At 43.3% G+C, this 19582-nt stretch overlaps 4 protein-coding genes across 10 annotated transcripts in view; 2 read left to right on the top strand and 2 right to left on the bottom strand.

The window, feature by feature from the left end:
• Positions 1 to 19582, bottom strand: part of LOC112253662 (RCC1 and BTB domain-containing protein 1-like) — a 98367-nt gene that overhangs the window by 16716 nt on the left and 62069 nt on the right. The window lies entirely within an intron of this gene.
• Positions 1 to 19582, top strand: part of LOC112235381 (calcium-binding protein 39-like) — a 105931-nt gene that overhangs the window by 46009 nt on the left and 40340 nt on the right. The window lies entirely within an intron of this gene.
• On the bottom strand, positions 1881 to 14848 carry LOC112253664 (importin subunit alpha-4). Its single transcript, XM_042323859.1, is given in 18 exon segments — positions 1881 to 2239; positions 2544 to 2638; positions 2787 to 2949; positions 3098 to 3165; positions 3283 to 3391; positions 3619 to 3747; positions 6092 to 6223; positions 6321 to 6365; positions 7126 to 7142; positions 7145 to 7261; positions 7264 to 7293; positions 7374 to 7460; positions 7738 to 7823; positions 9952 to 10100; positions 10198 to 10227; positions 10365 to 10454; positions 12142 to 12186; positions 14568 to 14848. Coding segments are annotated over 18 exon segments (1560 nt in total). The 5' UTR covers positions 14637 to 14848; the 3' UTR covers positions 1881 to 2140.
• On the top strand, positions 15657 to 17579 carry LOC121846751 (putative potassium channel regulatory protein). The gene is made up of 2 exons (XM_042323856.1): positions 15657 to 16475; positions 17021 to 17579. Exons 1-2 carry the CDS (start codon positions 15898 to 15900, stop codon positions 17274 to 17276), a joined length of 834 nt encoding a protein of 277 aa, XP_042179790.1. The 5' UTR covers positions 15657 to 15897; the 3' UTR covers positions 17277 to 17579.

Raw genomic sequence — 19582 nt, 5'->3', positions numbered from 1 at the left:
TGTGTTATTTTAGTTTCCCTTTGTTTTTGAGCAGTGTACATTGTTGCGACTGTCCTTGTCTATCAGTTTTGTAGACCCCAGGAAGAGTAGCTGCTGCTTCTGCAAAAACTAAATGGGGATCCAAATAAACAGTGTGCATTTGCCATGGTTCTCAGTTTACCTAGTGAAAAACATAACACCAAAATTAAAAACACAAAGGCAAAATGGATTTCAACTCATTTTCTTTAATATGCACAAGAGTTGAAAGGAACATTGTGAGCCACCTTAAAGAGATATGGATTCTAAAATGTATAAAAAGTAAGACAGAGGCCAAAATGCTATCTGTTGCTTTTTCGTCTTTAGTACATGTTTCGTTAGCAAGTAAAAATCTTGCCCAAAAGCATAAGCTTGTATCAGTTGCTGATACAAGACAAAAATTCCATTCTTTAAAGTGGCTCTCATTCTATGTCTCTAGAATCTAGATCAATGACTGTACACCAGCTAGACTTTGTTCATCGGTTGTGAATGGCTAGTCCAAAAAGGCGTCGGCCGCTCCCCTGAAATAATCCCCATTCCTTCTCAGTAGTTAGCAGCCAAAACGTAACTACATTAGTCCAAATGTAATATTTTTTTTCCAGTCCCTTCACAAATAAATGCTGGAGGGAAATCAAGACGAAAGTCGAGTTCACAAGAGAATTTTCAATCAAGTCATCGATCACGTTACACGTTTAAAAACAAAACTTCCCTGTTAATCTTTCAACAGTAAAAACATTACAGCCTCGCAAAGTGAACCGATCGATGGATGACTGGCAAAATGCAGCTGCTTTGTACAGACCAAACTTCAGACAGTTGGGGAAATACTCTTAAATTGTAGAATTAGATGTAGCATATAGAACAACTGTATGGTCAATGGACCATTGCAATGCAACCATAGCTTTGACTTATTGAAGCAAACATTGCTTTCCACACACAGTAAGCAGAGGGAGGGGTGACTGAAGTGTGCATAAGACTGAATAGAAACTGCAGATGTGGAATCTACACAGATGAAATCAGTGTTACATCGTCTTTCTCTGTCCCTCTACCAATATATCTTTCCAAAATATTTCCTCAAATTCTTGAGTCATTAAATTCAATGTCCGACGATATGTCTCCCCTGCAAGAGGAGATGGATGTCTTTTGGAAAAGCCCAGTTGAAGCCTGGTTTTTAAGGCTTATTTGTTGTTGAGGGGTTTCTCGTTCAGAGGATAGAACCTGGTAAGAGGGACTGATCCAAAACCCAGTTTAGAGGTTCTGAGGAGAGGTGCGTTTGGTTCCAGCTCAACTCCACTCCCCTTCCCCCTCATTTCAACCCAAAAACCTTTCCATCAGCAAGCCATCCATAGATCAATGCTACAAAGTCTTCCTTGTTATTAATTTCAGAATTTCCCTGTTGCATAATTTTAAATATATATTTTTTGTACTTTAAATCCATTGTTTTTCATGATGATTTCACAACTCAAAGGAAAAATATTATAGTGGTGGGTGGTTGTTGAAATCTGTTCAGTCCACATGGGAATGTGTCGACTGCTCACTTCTCTACCCTCTGAGAAGGGTTTTGAGAGCATTCATTCTCAGTGTTCTGTTCCAAAAAAAACTGTAGTTCAATGAGGACTGAATAATTAACAGCCCTTTGATGAGGTCATCAATTAGAATGTTTAACAAAGGACAGCCTAGATGCTGTCCGTACTCCTCAAAAGAGTCAATTAACTCGGAGGTTGAGTGTCTTCAGTCGCTGTGTCCAACGTGCTCTGATCCCAGACCATGAGAGAAGAGCACGCCTTTAAATGAGACCATTCCTCTTCTTTGCTGATATGACGATTGGTAGAACAAGATCATTGGTCCATGCACACAGATGACTTCAGTGTTCATGGTGTGTATGTGTCTGAGTAAAGGGATAATAGCAACTTTTTGGCAACTGCAGGAATGACGGACGAGGCATTTTCTCTTTCTGGAACATTTATAAGCATCGCTGTGAGATGCTTGAAAAGAGATGGATAACAATGATCCTTCCTTCAGTGCTTGAACTGTTGTTGTTAGTGAGTCAGTGATTGATGTTGGGAAGGAGGTGACTTGAGGGTTCAGAGCAGCTAGAGAGTTAGACCTACTAGGTGGACGTTTGCCTTTAAAACTTGAACTCCTTTGCTTGCAGGTTGGTGGCGGGGTCAAAGTTGAAGGTTCCGCCCTGAGTGGCTTCGGGGATCAAGCTGGGATCCTCGTCAATCTAAAAAGAAAGGAGGAAAATAAATGGATCAGGGTGGTGCCATAGATGAACAAACACACAGAGTGGAGACTAGATTCACTGTCACTACAGAAAACAGGTCAAATTTTCATTCGATTTTATATAGAATTATGTAACAAGGCCTATAGCCGATTCCTCCGTCTTACCCCATTGACAGAGGAAGTGGAGGAAAAAGGCCCTGCGTTTCTGTAGCACACATCCTACACCCAGCACAGCACTGTCAAGACAGCGCTGGGTTCTAACGGTGTGCAAACTGTAGGGCTTCTGTCAGAGCAGAGGTACTCACATCGTCTCCTGAGAAGTACTGGTCGATGATCTCGAAGGCTAGTTTGTAGATGTCCTCGTTTTCATGCTGCTGAAGGTTCTCGATCTTCTCTAGACCTGATGGGCAGAGAGAAATTAGCATGAAAGTCCATCGCAGTGAATCAATCTAGAATGTGTGCTTCAAAATAGCAACACTACTCTGTCATACAATGGCAACATGGTGAACTGACACACAAGCACTCCCCCCTCTAACACACACACTAACCTCCACACTCCTCTATGATCTCAGCGATGGTGCTGGCCTCGTCCCCGGCCATAATGAGGACGTTCTTGAGGCCGTCTAGGACCACCTGAACCACCTGGGAGTCCTTCACAGACAGCAGGCTGCAGAACGGAGGAACCACATTCTGCTGCACCAGGTACTCCACCTATAGGGTCGGGTAGAACATAGCAGATCAGCCTATCAGGGCCTTGCTTTGCCTACAGATGGGTAAACTTAACCAGCCAATCAGGACCATACAAAATGCAACACTGTATGGATTGGGTATTGATGGAAACAGCCCTGGTAGAACATACCTGATCTTTTCTTCCACTTATTGTCAAGTTGCTGATGGCCCAGGCTGCCTCCTTCTGTGTGCCAAAGTCTCCTGCAGACAAACACAGAGAGAGGTTGTCAGTGGTTAGGTAGTGTTCCTTACAGATCTCCACAAGGACATAGGGGCTACATAATGCTTCATAGGGCTACATAAGGGCTCAGCGACTCACCTTAGCCAGCTGGTGGATGATCATGGGCAGCAGGCCAGCGTCAATGACGGCCTGCACCTGCTGCTGGTTGCCTGCTGTGATGTTGGACAGGAACCACACGGCCTCCTAGTGGGCGGGAGGGATACACACACACACAGGAAGCCATTCAGCTGAGAGAAACCCACAGACACGCACACCATGGACCACATGAGTACGACTGAGACCGTTACACAGAGGTATAGATACTGTTGGAAATAAACGACACTGGGGTCCATCCCATTTCAACGCTACAGGACTTAATTACAGCAAAACAAACATATGCCACCAATAGAATCTAAAAGTGTGCCTGTTACCTTGTTGATCTTCTCCTTGGGGTGTGTGAGCAGGTTGGGGAAGTGCGAGAGGACGTCACAGTTGAGCACCACCTGCGTCTGCTCGTCTGTCCCCGTCACAATGTTCCCCACTGCCCTCAGAGCTGCAGTCTACAGGATATGACATAATAGATGGTTAATGACGTCACAGGAAGTCACACATTCCGTACAGTAAGTTCCAGGTATATTACCCTTCCCACAAGCCTAACCTCAACCATTAGAGGGAAAACTGGAAACAGATCTTAGATCAGAGTAGGGGTGACTTCATCCTACTTAGGGATGTGACGGTCATGAAATCTTGTCAGCCGGTGATTGTCAAGCAAATAAACTGTCAATCACATGGTAATTGACAGTTAACATAAACACGTTTAGCATCTCCTGGCTTCCACACAGCCTACAAGTCACTGATGCAGACCTTTGGAACATCTAATGAATCCATGTAATATAGCCTACACCCTCACAATAAATCCACTATTTATTTTAGACAACTCTAAAGAAAATGTAGTCTATTTCAGAAGAACAGAATAGCATACCGAGTTTCCTTATGATAGGTCCTGACCTGGCTATGCCATATGGCTGTGGGCTACACTAGTTTAGCAGACAAGATTTACATTATTTATTTTATAGTATGAAGAATACAACTGAACATAGCAAAATTAAATATGGATATTTTCTCCAAACAATTTAAGAAATTTGCAAATGCGGCTATTCTATGTTGAACAGTTTAAAAAAAACAGGTACTCCTATATGTTTAATTATTTTATGCAACTTTAGTTGATACACCAACGTTGGGAGATAGTTTTCATTTTTAAAACATAAGGCTGCATGATGCGACTGATGATGATTTGAATAAAGTCTCATGAATGGCATGAGCACTGTTTCTGGTGCAGGCTGCACACCATCAGTCTCTCATTCACAAGTTGACAAGCACTTGATAATATTCTCAACGGGCCTCAAATTTCCCAGTGGCATCAATCACCTAAAAAAATCTGCCTTTTACGTGAGTGGCAGGTCCTTCTGAATATAATCAGGCATCTCAGCTGCCGTGCTCCAAGAAGTGGTTCTCTCATATTTCAATTCTTATTAAAGACCTGTCACGTGATCAGGTCCTTCTCACAGGCATCTCAGCTAACTAGGCTACAAGTGAAGACCGACACGCTCTTATGTTAGAACTGTCCACATTTAGCCTACTTTTCATCAGCCAACAAGATGAGTAGGTCTAATGAACAGCAAAAGCACTAGCCTATGTCAATCTACTATCCCCCATAGTACAAAAATGTACCTATTCTGTTGGTCCGCTTGTCCTTCTGTGAAATAAATAATTATTCTAAACATACTCTGGGACCATTGTGGAATGCGATAAAGCCCAAATTAATACAACCACTCAACATTTTTTTAAAAGCAATGAGGTTGATGCAACAGATCAGAGCATTTATCTTAAAATGTTGATCAACTATTAGGCTATTTCATCACAAAAGTGCAGCAATGCACACACGGCAGTAGGCTATAAGCATGAATGTTCTAAAATGCAATCAATTAGCAGGAAAACAGTGTTCTCAAAGTGAACGTAAATGCGAGTCTGCATGTAATGATTTAATATTAAAAAAGGTGCATTTCTATGGTGAAAATGTAGTTCATCAAACTTGAAACTCAAGCGCCACCTATGTATGCCAGTTAGGCACTACACCGGTTGTAAAGTGGATTCATGTGCTTCATTTTAAGAAGTTATTTGGCCACTTTAGTTGTGATACAAACCTTATCAAAACATATAGGCCTATGGGCTAGGCTACATGAGGTGATTGGAAAAAGTTGGGCAAAAAAAAGCATGCAGCTTTTTTTACTGCACACACTGGGCATCATTCACAAGTGATAATACGTCACCCATCAGACTATACTTGATTTAATGCTGTCTCGGAACAGGTGTAGGGAGGGAAAAAAATAATGCGATCTATGCACTTATATAGTGAATGGAGGACGCTGTGGTTTATTTTCATGCCAGCCAGTAGGCTATACTCCTGTTGTAAATATAAGCAATGTGCTTAATATTAGGAAAGTTTAAAAAATAAAATATAGTAGGCCTAGCCAATAGAAAGCTGATAGGATCCTCCTCTTTTTAATAGAAGCCATCACTGTTCTCTCAGGCAATTGCATAGCCTATTAAAATGTTGCAACATGAGCTCTCATTAAGTGTTTGATTAGATTTTCAAATACATTTGCATTAATGTCAGAGTGATTAGAGGGACAATAGAGTGCTGAGTACTAGGCAGTTAGCAAGTTTGGTAAGCTACTAAAGAAGAGCAGCAGCATCAGAGCTATAGAAGCCTAGTTACCCTGACTAAACGGTCACGTGGCATTTGACTGTGGACATGACTAATGACCATTGATGTGGCGGTAATAACGGTCACCGTAACAGCCCTAATCCTACTTCCAATCAGGGGAAAGGAAGTAGACATACCTGAACTTTGACCTCTTGGTGGCTGAGCAGGGGGACGAGGAAGGGGACAACCCCCGAGTCGATGACCATCTGGATCTGTTCGTTCCCTCCATCTGTGAGATAGGACAAGGCCCACACTGTATCCACTAGGATCTGACCACAGAGAGAGGACGGATTTAGAAACAGGGAATTTCCATAGGGAATGGCAAAGCAACTAGCTTTGCTGTTGTGATAGTAGGGTGATACTTACATTTATATCAGTGTGGTATATCAATACACAGAGAGCAGGTAGAATCTGGAAGAGGAGGAGAGGAGAGAGAGTCAGGCATAATGATTGGAGGCCTACAATGAAGCGACTATTGAGCAGATCAACAGACAGGACCCAGGGTGTTTTCTGTTTCAGCAGGCAGACACTGCAGACCTCCATGACCAGGCTAGATGGTTGGGAACAGGGAAGCAGAATGCTAGGCAGCACCCAAAGTCCCAGACCACTTTCCCTAATCAAACCCCCATCGTCTGATTGTCCTCAGAGCCAAACACATGGAACACAGCCAGAGCTGTTGGGCAAAGGGTTCAGCTAATATTGACGACACAAACATCTATGTGAAGATCATAATTCAGTCAGATTGGCCTCCCGAGTGGTGCGCAGGCATCAGCAGTGCATGAGTGTCACTACAGACCTGGGTTCAATTCCAGGCTGTGTCACAACCGGCCATGACCAGGAGTCCCTTAGGGCCGCACAAATGGCCCAGTGTCGTCAGGGTTAGGGGAGGGTTTGGCCGGGGGCTTTACTTGGATCATCGCGCTAAAGTGACTCGTGGCGGGCCGGGCGCCTGCAGGCTGACTTCAGTCGTCAGTTGAACAGTGTTTCCTCCAAGACATTGGTGCAGCTGGCTTCCGGGTTAAGAGGGCAGGTGTTAAGAAGCGCTGCTTTGGCGGGTCATGTTTCAGAGGACGCATGACGCGACCTTCTCCTCTCCCGAACCCGTTGCAGCGATGAGACAAGATGGGATATCAACGAAATTCAGTTAGATTGAATGACTGTGCTGTCTTACCTCCTGTACTGTCTCCATGGGGGCGGTGGGTCCTTGTTGCGGCAGAGGTTGACAATGACCCAGGTGACGTTGCGGAGGAAGGTGATGGGGATGGAGGGGTTAATAAATGACAGCAGGGGCTTGACCACGCCCAGGAGATTACGTAATCCCTGCACTGCGGTCCATCGCCTGCACGGGAAGATGACAGGTGTCATTGACTGGCATCGGCCAGTGTGTGTGTGTATGCATGTGTGCGACCCATCACTCACCGATGATGTTGCCTAGCGCCCACACGGCCTGTTCACATACGTTCTGGTGAGGAGATTGTAGCAGCCGCAGGAATAGAGGCACAGCATCTGGACATGTAGAAAGAAAGGCAGACCCATATGTTAGACAACATTGCAGACAACAGACAGAGACATCAGTTAGAGACAGGTAGAGAAAGAGACATAAGTTAGACAGAGGTAGATTGAGGGTCTGGCAGACAAGAGACAGAGATGGGAAAAACAGTTGAAAACAGGTGTTTCTATACCAGGAACCAGATGGATAGATTGGCTCATATAGACCGGTCCATTATGTATGCCTGATGGGTCAGTTTGAAACTGGGCCACAGAAGAACTAGAAACTACTTACTAGATTTGACCACAGCTTGAGTCTGTTGTGACGTCCCTGATGCTATGTTGGTCAACGCCCAGGCAGCCTCAAACTGGAGAGAGGGACTGGGGAAGAGGAGAGAGTAAATGAGCCTAGCTATATGATGAGACAAACAGAAGCTGTCCCCAGACAACAAAACACGACCAATAAGCCCATCAACATCACATGGCTACTGATCAACAATCCATATCAACCTGCATCACCACTAACTCCCACCCCTGTCTTAATGACAGGGGTGGTCTTCATATATATATATATACATACACACACATATATACCTTATACATACACATACACATATATATATATACACACACACAAAAGTTTTTTAGAAAGTTTTTGAAAAAAAGCAACATTTTTGTCCATTAAAATAACATCAAATTGATCTGAAATGTAGTGTAGACCTTATTAATGTTGTAAATGACTATTGTAACTGGAGAAGGAGATTTTTAATTAAATATATACATTGATGTACAGAGGCCCATTATCAGCAACCATCACTCCTGTGTTCCAATGGCACATTGTGTTAGCGCAAACTGCCTCTAACCAGAATAGAAAGGAGTAGGAGGCCCCAGTGCACCACTGAGCAAAAGGACAAGTCCATTGGAGTGTCTAGTTTGAGAAAGAGATGCCTCACAAGTCCTCAACTGGCAGATTCATTAAATAGTACCGCAAAACAATAGTCTCAACACCAACAGTGAGACTCCGGGATGCTAGCCTTCTAGGCAGAGGTCCTCTGTCCAATGTCTGTGTTCTTTTGCCCATCTTAATATTTAATTTTTATTGGCCAGTCTGAGATCTGACTTTTTCTTTGCAACTCTGCCTAGAAGGCCAGCATCCCGGAGTCGGCTCTTCACTGTTGACGTTGAGACTGGTGTTTTGTGGGTACTATTTAATGAAGCTGCCAGTTGAGGACTTGTGAGGCATCTGTTTCTCAAACTAGACACGAACGTACTTGTCCTCTTGCTCAGTTGTGACCCGGGGGCCTCACACTCCTCTTTATTTTCTGGTTAGAGACAGTTTGCGCTGTTCTGTGAATGGAGTAGTACACAGCGTTATATGAGATCTTCAGTGTCTTAGCAATTTCTCGCATGGAATAGCCTTCTTTTCTCAGAACAAGAACAGACTGACGAGTTTCAGAAGAAAGTTCTTTGTTTCTGGCCATTTTGAGCCTGTAAATCAAACCCACAAATGCTGATGCTCCAGATGCGAAGGCCAGTTGTATTGCTTCTTTAATCAGAACAACAGTTTTCAGCTGTGCTAACAATTGCAAAAGGGGTTTTTAATGATCAATTAGACTTTTAAAGTGATAATCCAAGTTTAGCTAACACAATGTGCCATTGGAACACAGGAGTGATGGTTGCTGATAATGGGCCTCTGTACGCCCATGTAAATATTACATTAAACATCTGCCATTTCCAGCTACAATAGTCATTTACAACATTTACATTGTCTACACTGTATTTCTGATCAATTTGATGCTATTTTAATGGACAAAAAATGTGCTTTTCTTTCAAAACAAGTATATTTCTAAGTGACCCCAAACTTCTGAACGGTAGTGTGTGTGTATATATCTATCTATCGTTGCCTCAAAGCTCCTGCCTCCATCACCCAACCTCCCCTTTCTACACAACACATAAATCCCCCCATGTCTCCAGTAGCTCTGTGCCTGTCCAAGCGTGACACCCCACCCTGCACATTAAGCCCTGCCCCCCCGTCTCATCCCACCCACCAGTCCATGTCCAGGGGAGTCCCCCCTAATCGCTCCCCACCCCCATCACTGAAGAGACAGAGCTGTCAGCTGTGGGGCAGCACTAGTGCAGCAGAGCGGAACACACTTTCTCTCCTATCCGTCTGTGTGTCTGCTACAGTGTTCACATCAGCTCAGCCATGCGGAGGAGAGGGAGGGCACACCAGTAGCCCCAGAGCATGACAGAGAATGTAGAGAGAGACAATGGAGAGAGAGAGAATGGAGAGTGAGCAGTCTGACACATACGGGGCTAGTCTACCCACTCATTCACGCTCCGGTTTTCAGCCTTCTCTCCTTTCGCACTTCTCCTACTTTTGAACGGGGGCATCACACAGAATTACCACAGGGGCAATTTACCGCCCCCATCTTTTAATTACTCTTCCAGGGCAAATGTGCCCCATGACCCATACAGTCTCTTCCTTCCCCCCATAAAGCAGACTTACTTGTCGTCCCTCTCCAGGCATTTGACCAGGATGGGCAGGATGCCAGACTTAATCAAGTCGTCGATGGGGGGGTTTCTGTCACTGGACAGGAGTTTTCTGGCTGCCTGCACGGCACTGAGCTGGATGAGTCCGTTGTCACTGACAGCATTCTGACAGGAAGGAGAGCGAGAACACGGGGTTAGCTCCAACAGCTCAAGGTGTATGTACGGGATGGGTCTCAACAACACTGACAGAATGCAGGCTTACCTGTAAGATGGCTTCCAGTGTTACATTTTGCTGCAAAACAAAAAACTAGAGTTGTGAGATTTGCTGTAGCTACGCGTTTACATGGTGCAAGGTTAGAGCTAGGAAACATATCCCTGTCATTCCTGAACTTGAAGTCGTAGTGTGAGAGAGAATGAGGACTGACTCACCCCTTTAAAGTCAGAGTCTATGTCTGAGTCTTCCAGGCTCTCCTCCTGTGGAACGTTCCTCTTCTTCAGAAGGTGCTCATCTCGTTTGTTCTGGGGGGAAAAAATATATATATATTTTTTTAAGTGTTGAATCCTAGAAGGAATATAGGAGTGAATGCTATTGGAAACATTCACCCACACAGCGAGGGAATAGATTCCCTGCTTGACTCCTACAGGCTAAGACTGCTCCCATAACCTCCCAGTGATGTTAGTGGCAGATAGCACGAGGGAGGAATGCATCCATCTCTGCACAGACGGATCTCTTCTGCAGCACACATACTGCTATGTGAGAGAACTGCTGTGTCACTCATCCTACATTAGTGGTTTGCTCTTCTGTAAGGGTAGGACATGGCTTTTTAGCAGAAGAAAACTGAAGTTCTCTCACACTTGTTGTCAAATCACACAGGCCTACTGGATATGTTTCTACAAAACTGCTGGTCAGCTCAGACTTCCTGAAACACTTCTGCAAGCTGCATTCAGAGGACATGTTGGGGCCTTAGTGCAAAGACCAAGGGCTCAGAGTAGAGCTGGGCGATATGGACGAAAATCCATACCGCGCTAAATTGTCTGAATTGATGCAATAATGATACGTTTGGAACATTGATGTGCAGCGCAGTTTAAAATTATCCTTTAAACTACTAGTATGATGCTTGTACATTTTCTCAAATCACCCATTTTAGAAAATGTATTTGATTTCAAACTTCTCTTTTCTCTAATATAGGCTTCTTATCGTAATGAACGATATCAGATAAATGCCTGCAATAAGTGACCGGTATGGTCAGTGTCAATCATTTTCATTGTATCATCCATCTCAGCTCTAGCTCAGAGTCATATTCCAATGGAATGAAGTCCCCCCTCCCCCCCACAGATGCTGATCTAAGTTCAGTTTGGCACCATCCCCTCTAATAGTCATGGTTCTACCCAGAGAAACTGCTATAGAGTTATACATCCAGAGGAATGGTCATGGTTCTACCCAGAGCAGCTGCTATAGAGTTATACATCCAGAGGAATGGTCATGGTTCTACCCAGAGAAGCTGCTAAGAGTCATACATCCAGAGGAATGGTCATGGTTCTAAGACCAGCTGCTGGCCTCATACATCCAGAGGAATGGTCATGGTTCTAGAGAGCAGCTGCTATAAATACATCCAGAGGAATGGTGACTCTTCTACCCAGACAACCTGAGCATAAGAGAGGGGGTCATAGTTTCCCACACACACTACACACAAGCCTGTGTGTCTGACGAAACAAAAGGACTCAGCCAGACTCTGAGCAGCCCAGGAGGGGCCCTCCCCAAGGCTGAGGGGGACCAGTCTGGCCTTTGGGTAAGAGTCTGGCCAGTCTGGCCTCTGATAAACCAGAAACTGCAACATTTCCCATCAAAATAAAGATGAATTAACTCTATAACCCTGCTTCCACCTAACATCCAAGTCCCAGAGAGACTTAACAGGCTGGAAAAAGGGCCTGCATGTATCAATTCAAATTACAGTTGTGCCACACATACCAAAATAAGAGGTACATGACAGACACTGGCAGCTGGAATGGCATCTGTGGAGTGGGCCAGGACACAAACAGAGACCAGAGGTGTGGTAGGGTGGGAGGTGAAGGGTGAAACTCAAGAGGATAGTGTGGAGATTTAGCCTTTCTAATTTCAGTGTGGGGAGGAGCAGAAGTAGGCTAATGGGTTAGTCCACTGGATGCAACTGAACTATAAACAGTCAATAGAGATGCTGAGGCTCACCTTTCTCAGCTCCACTGTCACTTCATTGCGATGTCTTCGCATAGTCTGTAAGAGAGAGAGAGGAGAACAGTCAGAGATGAGCCTAACTACTGGAGCATTAAAAAGACAGCCCATACACTCAAACAAACCACATGCAATGTTAGTCAATTGGAACTGGCTCCATTTTGTTTACAGACTGGGCTTTAGATTACAAGTGTACTGCTGCATGTTGGCAACAGGCGGCAGAGGATCATGTTAACTTGATTGCCAGTCAGGGCATCCTGGTTCATATTACTAACGCTGTGTAACCTCCCTCATGCAAGCAATGATTCTGTTTACATTTATCCACCAAATCAAAGGTGTGACCCACTGCTGCTGGCAAAACCCTGCCCCTGATCTGACACCCTAACTCAAGGTTGCAGTAAAAAACAGATGTGGTTCCGTATGTGTTTGAAACACTCCATCTATTGAAGATGGAACACAATGTTTTGTCAACACTGCCTTTTGTGGGAACTGTGTTTAGGGAGGATAGTGAATCAGCCATGAGAGAATGCCTGAGAGTGGCTCAGCTGGCCAGCTGGGAGGAGGAAGTCAGAGACCTCTGAAACTCAACAACGATCGATCAAATCTATGGAATTCCAAGCATTTCTCTGGGACACTCATTCCATGCTGGGACAAGAGGGCGACTTCCTGTGAGAGGGAAGACTGCCTCAGCTCCTGGAGAACACACCAGAGGTCTTCAACCTTTGTTTACATTTCAATACTACTTATTCTGCATAGCCAATGTTGATTGTGGAGTATCCTGTTATATGTTGGGATTATTATTGTATTGTAACAACATCATACACAGCAGTCACTGTGGCCCTCTGTGGTGGTGTAGGTCAGAACTTGTGAAAGGGATACATTTTCTGTAACCTACAGCTTTTAACATTCCTTGAAGTCTAAACACAGCCTAAATCTCACTGAAGATGCTGTGTGTGTCCTCTTTGATGCAGTAGAATTCAGCACTATAGGAGCAGGGTGAGTGTGTTGCCCTGGGGCACTTCTATAGATCTGATAGGTTACTGTGCTTAAAGGATAGGGGCTGTATCTGGACAAGGCCTTTCATCTCTGACAACAAGTGATCCATTTCGTATTCTTGGCTTAGCTGCTTGCTGCAAGCTTATCAGCAGGGCTGGTGGGTCGTCAGACATGTGCAAGTCACACTGGCACTTGGCCCCAAAACAACCATGCCGCACTTCTGTTTCCTCTCTGCTCAATATAGCACATACCAGATGGACAGTAATCCATCATGATCTCCATCTGAGATTACTGTGTTTCTAATACATAAGAATATGGGATAGTCAACATGTAATGTCATCCCAAAAGTGGAATATTTATGTTAAGGATGTGTGATCAATACAGATACAAGGGAAATGGCATGTCCCTTTGAATTAAATGTGTGTCCCTAATCATTGAGTACTGAGGTTTTAATTGTACCTTTATTTAAGTAGGCAAGTCAGTTGATTTGATTTGAGTTAAGAACAAATTCTTATTTACAAAGACTGCCTACCCAAAATCGTGCACGACCTGAGTCTCCAAACACGGCAGGTTGTGATACAGCCTGGAATCGAACCAAGGTCTGTCGTGACGCCTCTAGCACTGAGATGCAGTGCCTTAGACCGCTGCGCCACTCTGGAGGTTTATTGAATCAGCATCAGCATGGTGACAGTAGCATCATTAGCTTTAGTTCCAGATGTGCAACTGCTCTAACTCACTGTTTGTTAAACACCCACCCTGCGGTCACTGGGACATTGCAATTCAAGCTGTTCATTCACGTATGAGTTAGTTAGGTATATTATTATAAACTGATTAATAACGGCGAATCTCAACTGTTGCAGCCGTGGAAGTTGAGTTGTGCTAGTTGTTTTGTAACAGTTAATGTGCATCATCCGCCCATTTTGACACATAAAACTAGCTATAATTAGCTGGTTTGGTTAGCTGGTAAGCGTATCTAGCTCAGTTAAATTAGTGACTGACTTGCCAACTCGAAATATCAAATGTCATGCCCATGACCAACATCAAGATAGTTAGTTGTCTGGTGCCTTTTACCAATTATAACTATTACTTTCATTTAGTTTAGTTGATGCCAGAATAGTTAATTTCAAAAAATATGTTTATCACAACCTAGCTAGCTGCTAGCAAGCACAGAGTTAGCAACTTTCCTGGCTAGCTAGCAGGCCTTGCGAAAGCCGCGCCCGCTCCGGATGATACACTTTAGTTAGTGAATGTGGATGATATCATAATCGGCGACACATTATAGAAAAATTAAACTTCAACACGGACGGACAATGAATACTGCAGCAACCAAACCGAATTGAGAACTAGGTAACCCCGAGTGTTCGCAAGCACTCGTTGCTAACGGCTAGTTAGCCAGCCAGCTAACGTTAGCCTAGCCAGATTCTCACCTCGACATCGCGCCCCTTATTTTTGAAGCTCTTAATTCGGTGGTTATCCAAATCGGCGTTTTCTGCCATGGCTGTCTGTGTTCGGGATGTTTGGCTATCCTGCGCTTGAAGCTCCGGTGGGAAAAGAGAAAACGTACTGCTGTTTTGCCGAAGGGTGGCTGGCCAGACGTGACACACCGCGATGGGATAATCTCGTCAAGGAGGAGCCACGGAATCCTGTCAATTGGGGGAGGAAGCCTACGGCTAGTATGTGTGCATCCCCTGGTGAACCCACTTCCTTGCAACATTGTTGCGCAATGTAACTAGTTGATACCCTTAAATTGCTGCAATATATCGTTTGTTTGTCTCCAATGAAGATACTGTACATTATTACCAAACGACTTGCTAATCAACTATGCTATGGGTGGCTACTTTACACGGATTGCTTGCTTTATTGACAGATAGGTTGGATTTGAGCCCAAAGGGGGGACTTCATTATGAAGAATCACTGAAGATCAATGCTTCACAAATTAAACAAGAAATTAATTGACTTTACTGTTAATCCACACAAATGTAGCTACACTAATATTTGAACAGAAAAACAATCAAATCACTACTACAGTTTGTTGTTTATTATTGCTTTAATGTATTACCTACAACTAAATAAACATTATCACATTGAATTTGAGGAAACTACATAAACATATGCTCACATATTACCCATCCTATTTTTTTCAGATTAGTGCAGATTAAGTGCCACTCACTGTAATTTATTGAACTAAACGGACAGGAGGGTAGACTGAATAAAAGAGACACAAAGCTAAAGCATAAAAAACAATGCAACAAAAAAAGGATAATGCTAATCCCATGTTGAATGTAGATGTAACTTTAGACCAATGTCTACTGTCAGGAGCCAAACCAACCATCCGGGGGGGCCAACCTCTCTGTACTCCATTTAGTAACTTTAGTACCACTTGAGGTTGCTGGGGGGAGCACAGCTCATAATTATGGCTGGAATTGAATGGCATCAAACACATGGTAACCATGTATTTGATACTTTTCCGCTCCAGCCATAACCACGAGCCCGTCCTCCCCAATTAAGGTGCCTCCAATACTCGATTTACTCCATTGGGGCTCAATGATCAATTTCAATTTGTGGCTCATATTAGCCCCTAGTGGTAATGTTCTGTACTGTCACCAGCCTCTCCAACTGAAGTTATGTGACTGCACTCACCTAGCATGACATTTGTTTTGTTTACGGTTGGTGTTGCCAGGATATGTTCACTGAATACCACTCCTCTCCTTAGACCCATTCTTGTCTGCAATGATTTAAACTGTCAGTCATCTAAACATGAGTGCCCAGGACTTAATAACATTCAATATTGGAGGTCAAACATTCACCACTACTCTGTCAACTCTCAGAAGACACCAAGACTCAAGAATAGCTAGGATCCTGGATGGCAAAGACGCAGATTTTAAAGTTATCAGTGGACAAGTTTTTGTAGATAGAGATGGGACTTTCTTTAAATACATCCTGGATTATATGAGGACAGGTCAAATCACCTTGCCAGCAGAATTCTCTGACTACAATGGCTTGGCTCAAGAAGCACAGTTCTATGGTTTGCATCCTTTGGCACTTTGGGTTGAGAGGAACAGCCATCGATCCAGAGTTGAGGTTCTAGAGTTGCGCTTCTCTGTCCAGGAAACTCACGGATTCTTCCAAATATTCTGCTCCAACAACAAAACTCTGGAGGCTTTGGCGAGAAGGATATCCATTTTTGTGGAACATCCAAATCTGAATGGGAATTTCCCACACCTGCCTCAGAACTCCAGCACACCTCATCCTGTACCGGTCCAGAGACCCTCTCACCACAACATGGTGTTCCACTGTGGGACTGACCAACTAGCCAGGGATGACTTCTCTGCCAGGTGAGGGGAAGTTACACTCACCCGTAGGCTATTATACCCATCTCAGTGTCTCCCATTGGCCAATTCCTCAAGGGCTCCATATTGTATGATCAGTTTATTAGTCACTTGCCCAGAGTTGCAGATGTAATTGCAGGGTACAGTGAAATTCTTAAGCTCCGAGCTCCAACAGTGCAGGTGAAAAAGATAAGTGAATGAAAAAATACAAATAATAATTAAAATATATACATATTTACAACTGTAACACTAATACATGTCCATTAGGGGGTGGGGGCAGGGTAAAGGTCCATTGGGGGTGGGGATGGGGGCAGGGTAAAGGTCCATTGGGGCAGGTAGAATGTCCCTGAGGGACCGTCCATTGGGGGAGCAGCAGGGGGAGTGAGAAGTCCGTGGGGACATGGGCAGCAGGTAGCTGCCTACTGTATAGGCACTCGCCTGTGTAATGTTAGGGGAAACACTGGATCCTTAATAACTCTTGTATGTTTATTCAAATAACTATATTATGCACAATTTTTAAAGACCAAACTTGCATTGTTTTACTTTTACAGGTTTGTAACTATTGAGCCGGATGACAGAAAGCTTCTCAACAGCACCAACGTCCTGGGCCTGCTGGTAGACACCCTTCTGAAGGATGGGTTTCGCCTGATCGACACAAGGACAGTTTCCCAAGAGGAGAAGACTGAATGCTACATGTTTGAAAGGAGCAGAAATACCCAGATCGTTGTACTGAGTGAAACCCCCAGGGCAGAACATCTCAGAAGACAGGACACACAGAGCCAGCTTGGTGAAGGAAAGAAAAAGTGAAAAGTGTCAGGGTGCATCTCAAAAGTCTGAAGTGGTTCCCTTTCCATGTCCAGTTCTGTAATATCAGTGGACTTCAGACTATTGAGATGGATCCATTCTCTGCGAGTCAGACTGGATTGACCAGCAGATGGCGACAAAGGATAATAATGTTGAGGGTCATAATGTCAATATGCTTCACCTCACCATTAGTCTCAATGTATACAGTATATTTTATTTGACATCAATTTCCTGTGTCCTAAAGTATATTTCCAAAAGTACAATTCTCTAAATTGAAATAGAATTGAGAATGTATTTGATCAAGAACAGAAATAAAACATGAAAAAAAAAAACGTTGTTTTATTCAACCAGGTAGCCCATAGACTGATGTCGAACGGCAATGCTTTGCTTCAACAGCACCGTCAATACTGGAGGCTTCAGCAGTGGTGAACTCCAATATTTACGTGCTGCTACAGCAAGGCAGCCAGTCACAGAATGGCGGTCACAAGCCTTGGATGTCCAGGCTTCGCTCACGTTGTCACAGACATGTACATAACACCACAGCCATCCTCTCTTGTACCCAGGCTGAACTCTCAAGCCCTTGCCTTAGACACTTATCATAGGTCTAAGAGGATAGGATAGGTGTAAGCACAGGTTGGGAAACTCTGGTCCTGGAGGGCCATGGTGTGTGCAGGCTTGTGCTCCGGCACACCTGATTGAATTGATTGTGGTCTTAAACCACAATTAGTTAAATCAGGTGTGTTAGAGCTGGGTTGTAACAAAAGCCTGCATACACCGTGGCCCTCCAGGACATAGCCTAGCAGGTGGAACTATTTGTGTTTTGCTTTCACTCTTCCAAATCGTTTTTCCATGTTTCTCCAGGCGTTACTGCAACAGCACAGTACAGCCTGTATCCCTGTATTACCCACAAACCATTCTGTGCTGCTTCAGCACTGCAAGGCCTGACACATCTACACTAACACATACCCATCAGCTGGGTATGAAGGATGGCTAGAGTTCTCCTCTATCTGAAACAAGACAAGAAAAGCCAATGAGGTTGGGATGGTATGGTCATGGAACAATAACAGCATGCTGCATCCTCTGCCATGAGCCTTTATGGCACAAGTGGTAGTATGCACAGGGTCAGTTGTAACACCTACAAATTGGAAACCACTTAGAAAGCTGTTATTCAATGTGCTAATACTTGGTTAATGTCTCTACATACCTGAGACGTTTTAGGAGTACCAGTCAATCATTTTTTATTTTATTGGCCAAAAAGTGTTTTGAGGCCTAACGTGAATAGTCTTGATGCCTCCATTTTTTTAATGACCAGTGGAACATTCCCCATGTATCTAATCATATATAATGTATCCGTAAGAATAGATCTTTTGATTAGTTGATGACAATAATTATTCTAGTATTTTTTTCAAAAGACTCAGATTAGATTAAAATTAGTCATTGGGGGTCAAATGAAACACATTTTATAATTTGGTATTTTATATGGTATTTAGACACATTCACATAATGATATAACATTTCACTTCTTTACATCAAGTTTCCCAGTACAACTAAGATAATACCTTTTTTTTAATGCTTATATTAATTTTGGATAATTTAATTTTTGGCCAATATGACATGCCCAAAAATGTAATCAAAATATGTTTTGTCAACTTAGTGTATTTCCATCTAAATATCAGTTTCAAATCATAACATTTTTCAATTACCACTTATTTTTAAAATTGAAGAGTGTTACATTGAATTCTGCAGCCTGTTACATTTAACCCTGCTGACATTTCACTTCCGCCACTCTCGTTGAACTATAAACGTCTGTATGTCATAGAAACTTAGTTACAGTGTGTAATGGTAGCTGAGACATGTGTGTTTTTGTATAAAAATATTATTAATCTAACTCAAACAATCCTTTCAGAAATAAGTAAAAGGCAAAAGTGTTAATTTAGCACATTTAACAAAGCCCATGCATTGTTGCATTATATATATATATATTTTTTTTTTAGCATTTATATTTATTTATATCACTTATAACATATTTTCTTAGGCTCTGGCAGTGATAAAACAGCAGTTGATGTGGAGAACTCCGCCGCAATTGAAACGGAAGTCCCGCCTCTTATTGGTTACAGTTGATGATGTAACCCGTTTTTAAATTGATCTAGTTGTTGATGCCTCAAAAGTTGTTTTTCTCCAGTGGCTGAGTCTACTGTCTGTTACATGAGGTCATTGTTATTGTAAACAGTCGACCCTCCACATCAAGCATTAGTATGTACCTGTTAATCAAATACAAATAAGGAAGTGTACAGGCTATAGTATAATTG

This window comes from Oncorhynchus tshawytscha, linkage group LG07 (assembly GCF_018296145.1).
Source record: "Oncorhynchus tshawytscha isolate Ot180627B linkage group LG07, Otsh_v2.0, whole genome shotgun sequence".
NCBI classification, from domain to species: Eukaryota; Metazoa; Chordata; class Actinopteri; order Salmoniformes; family Salmonidae; genus Oncorhynchus; species Oncorhynchus tshawytscha.
The sequence above is the reverse complement of the archived record's forward strand: the minus strand, read 5'-3'. Positions and strand labels throughout refer to the sequence as shown.

Excerpts from the sequence above, each read along its gene's own strand:
- LOC121846751 (XM_042323856.1), top strand. The coding sequence starts at position 15,898 with ATGAGTGCCCAGGACTTAATAACATTCAATATTGGAGGTCAAACATTC. Across the intron at positions 16,476-17,020 it reads AGGGATGACTTCTCTGCCAG|GTTTGTAACTATTGAGCCGG; the intron begins GTGAGGGGAAGT and ends TTACTTTTACAG.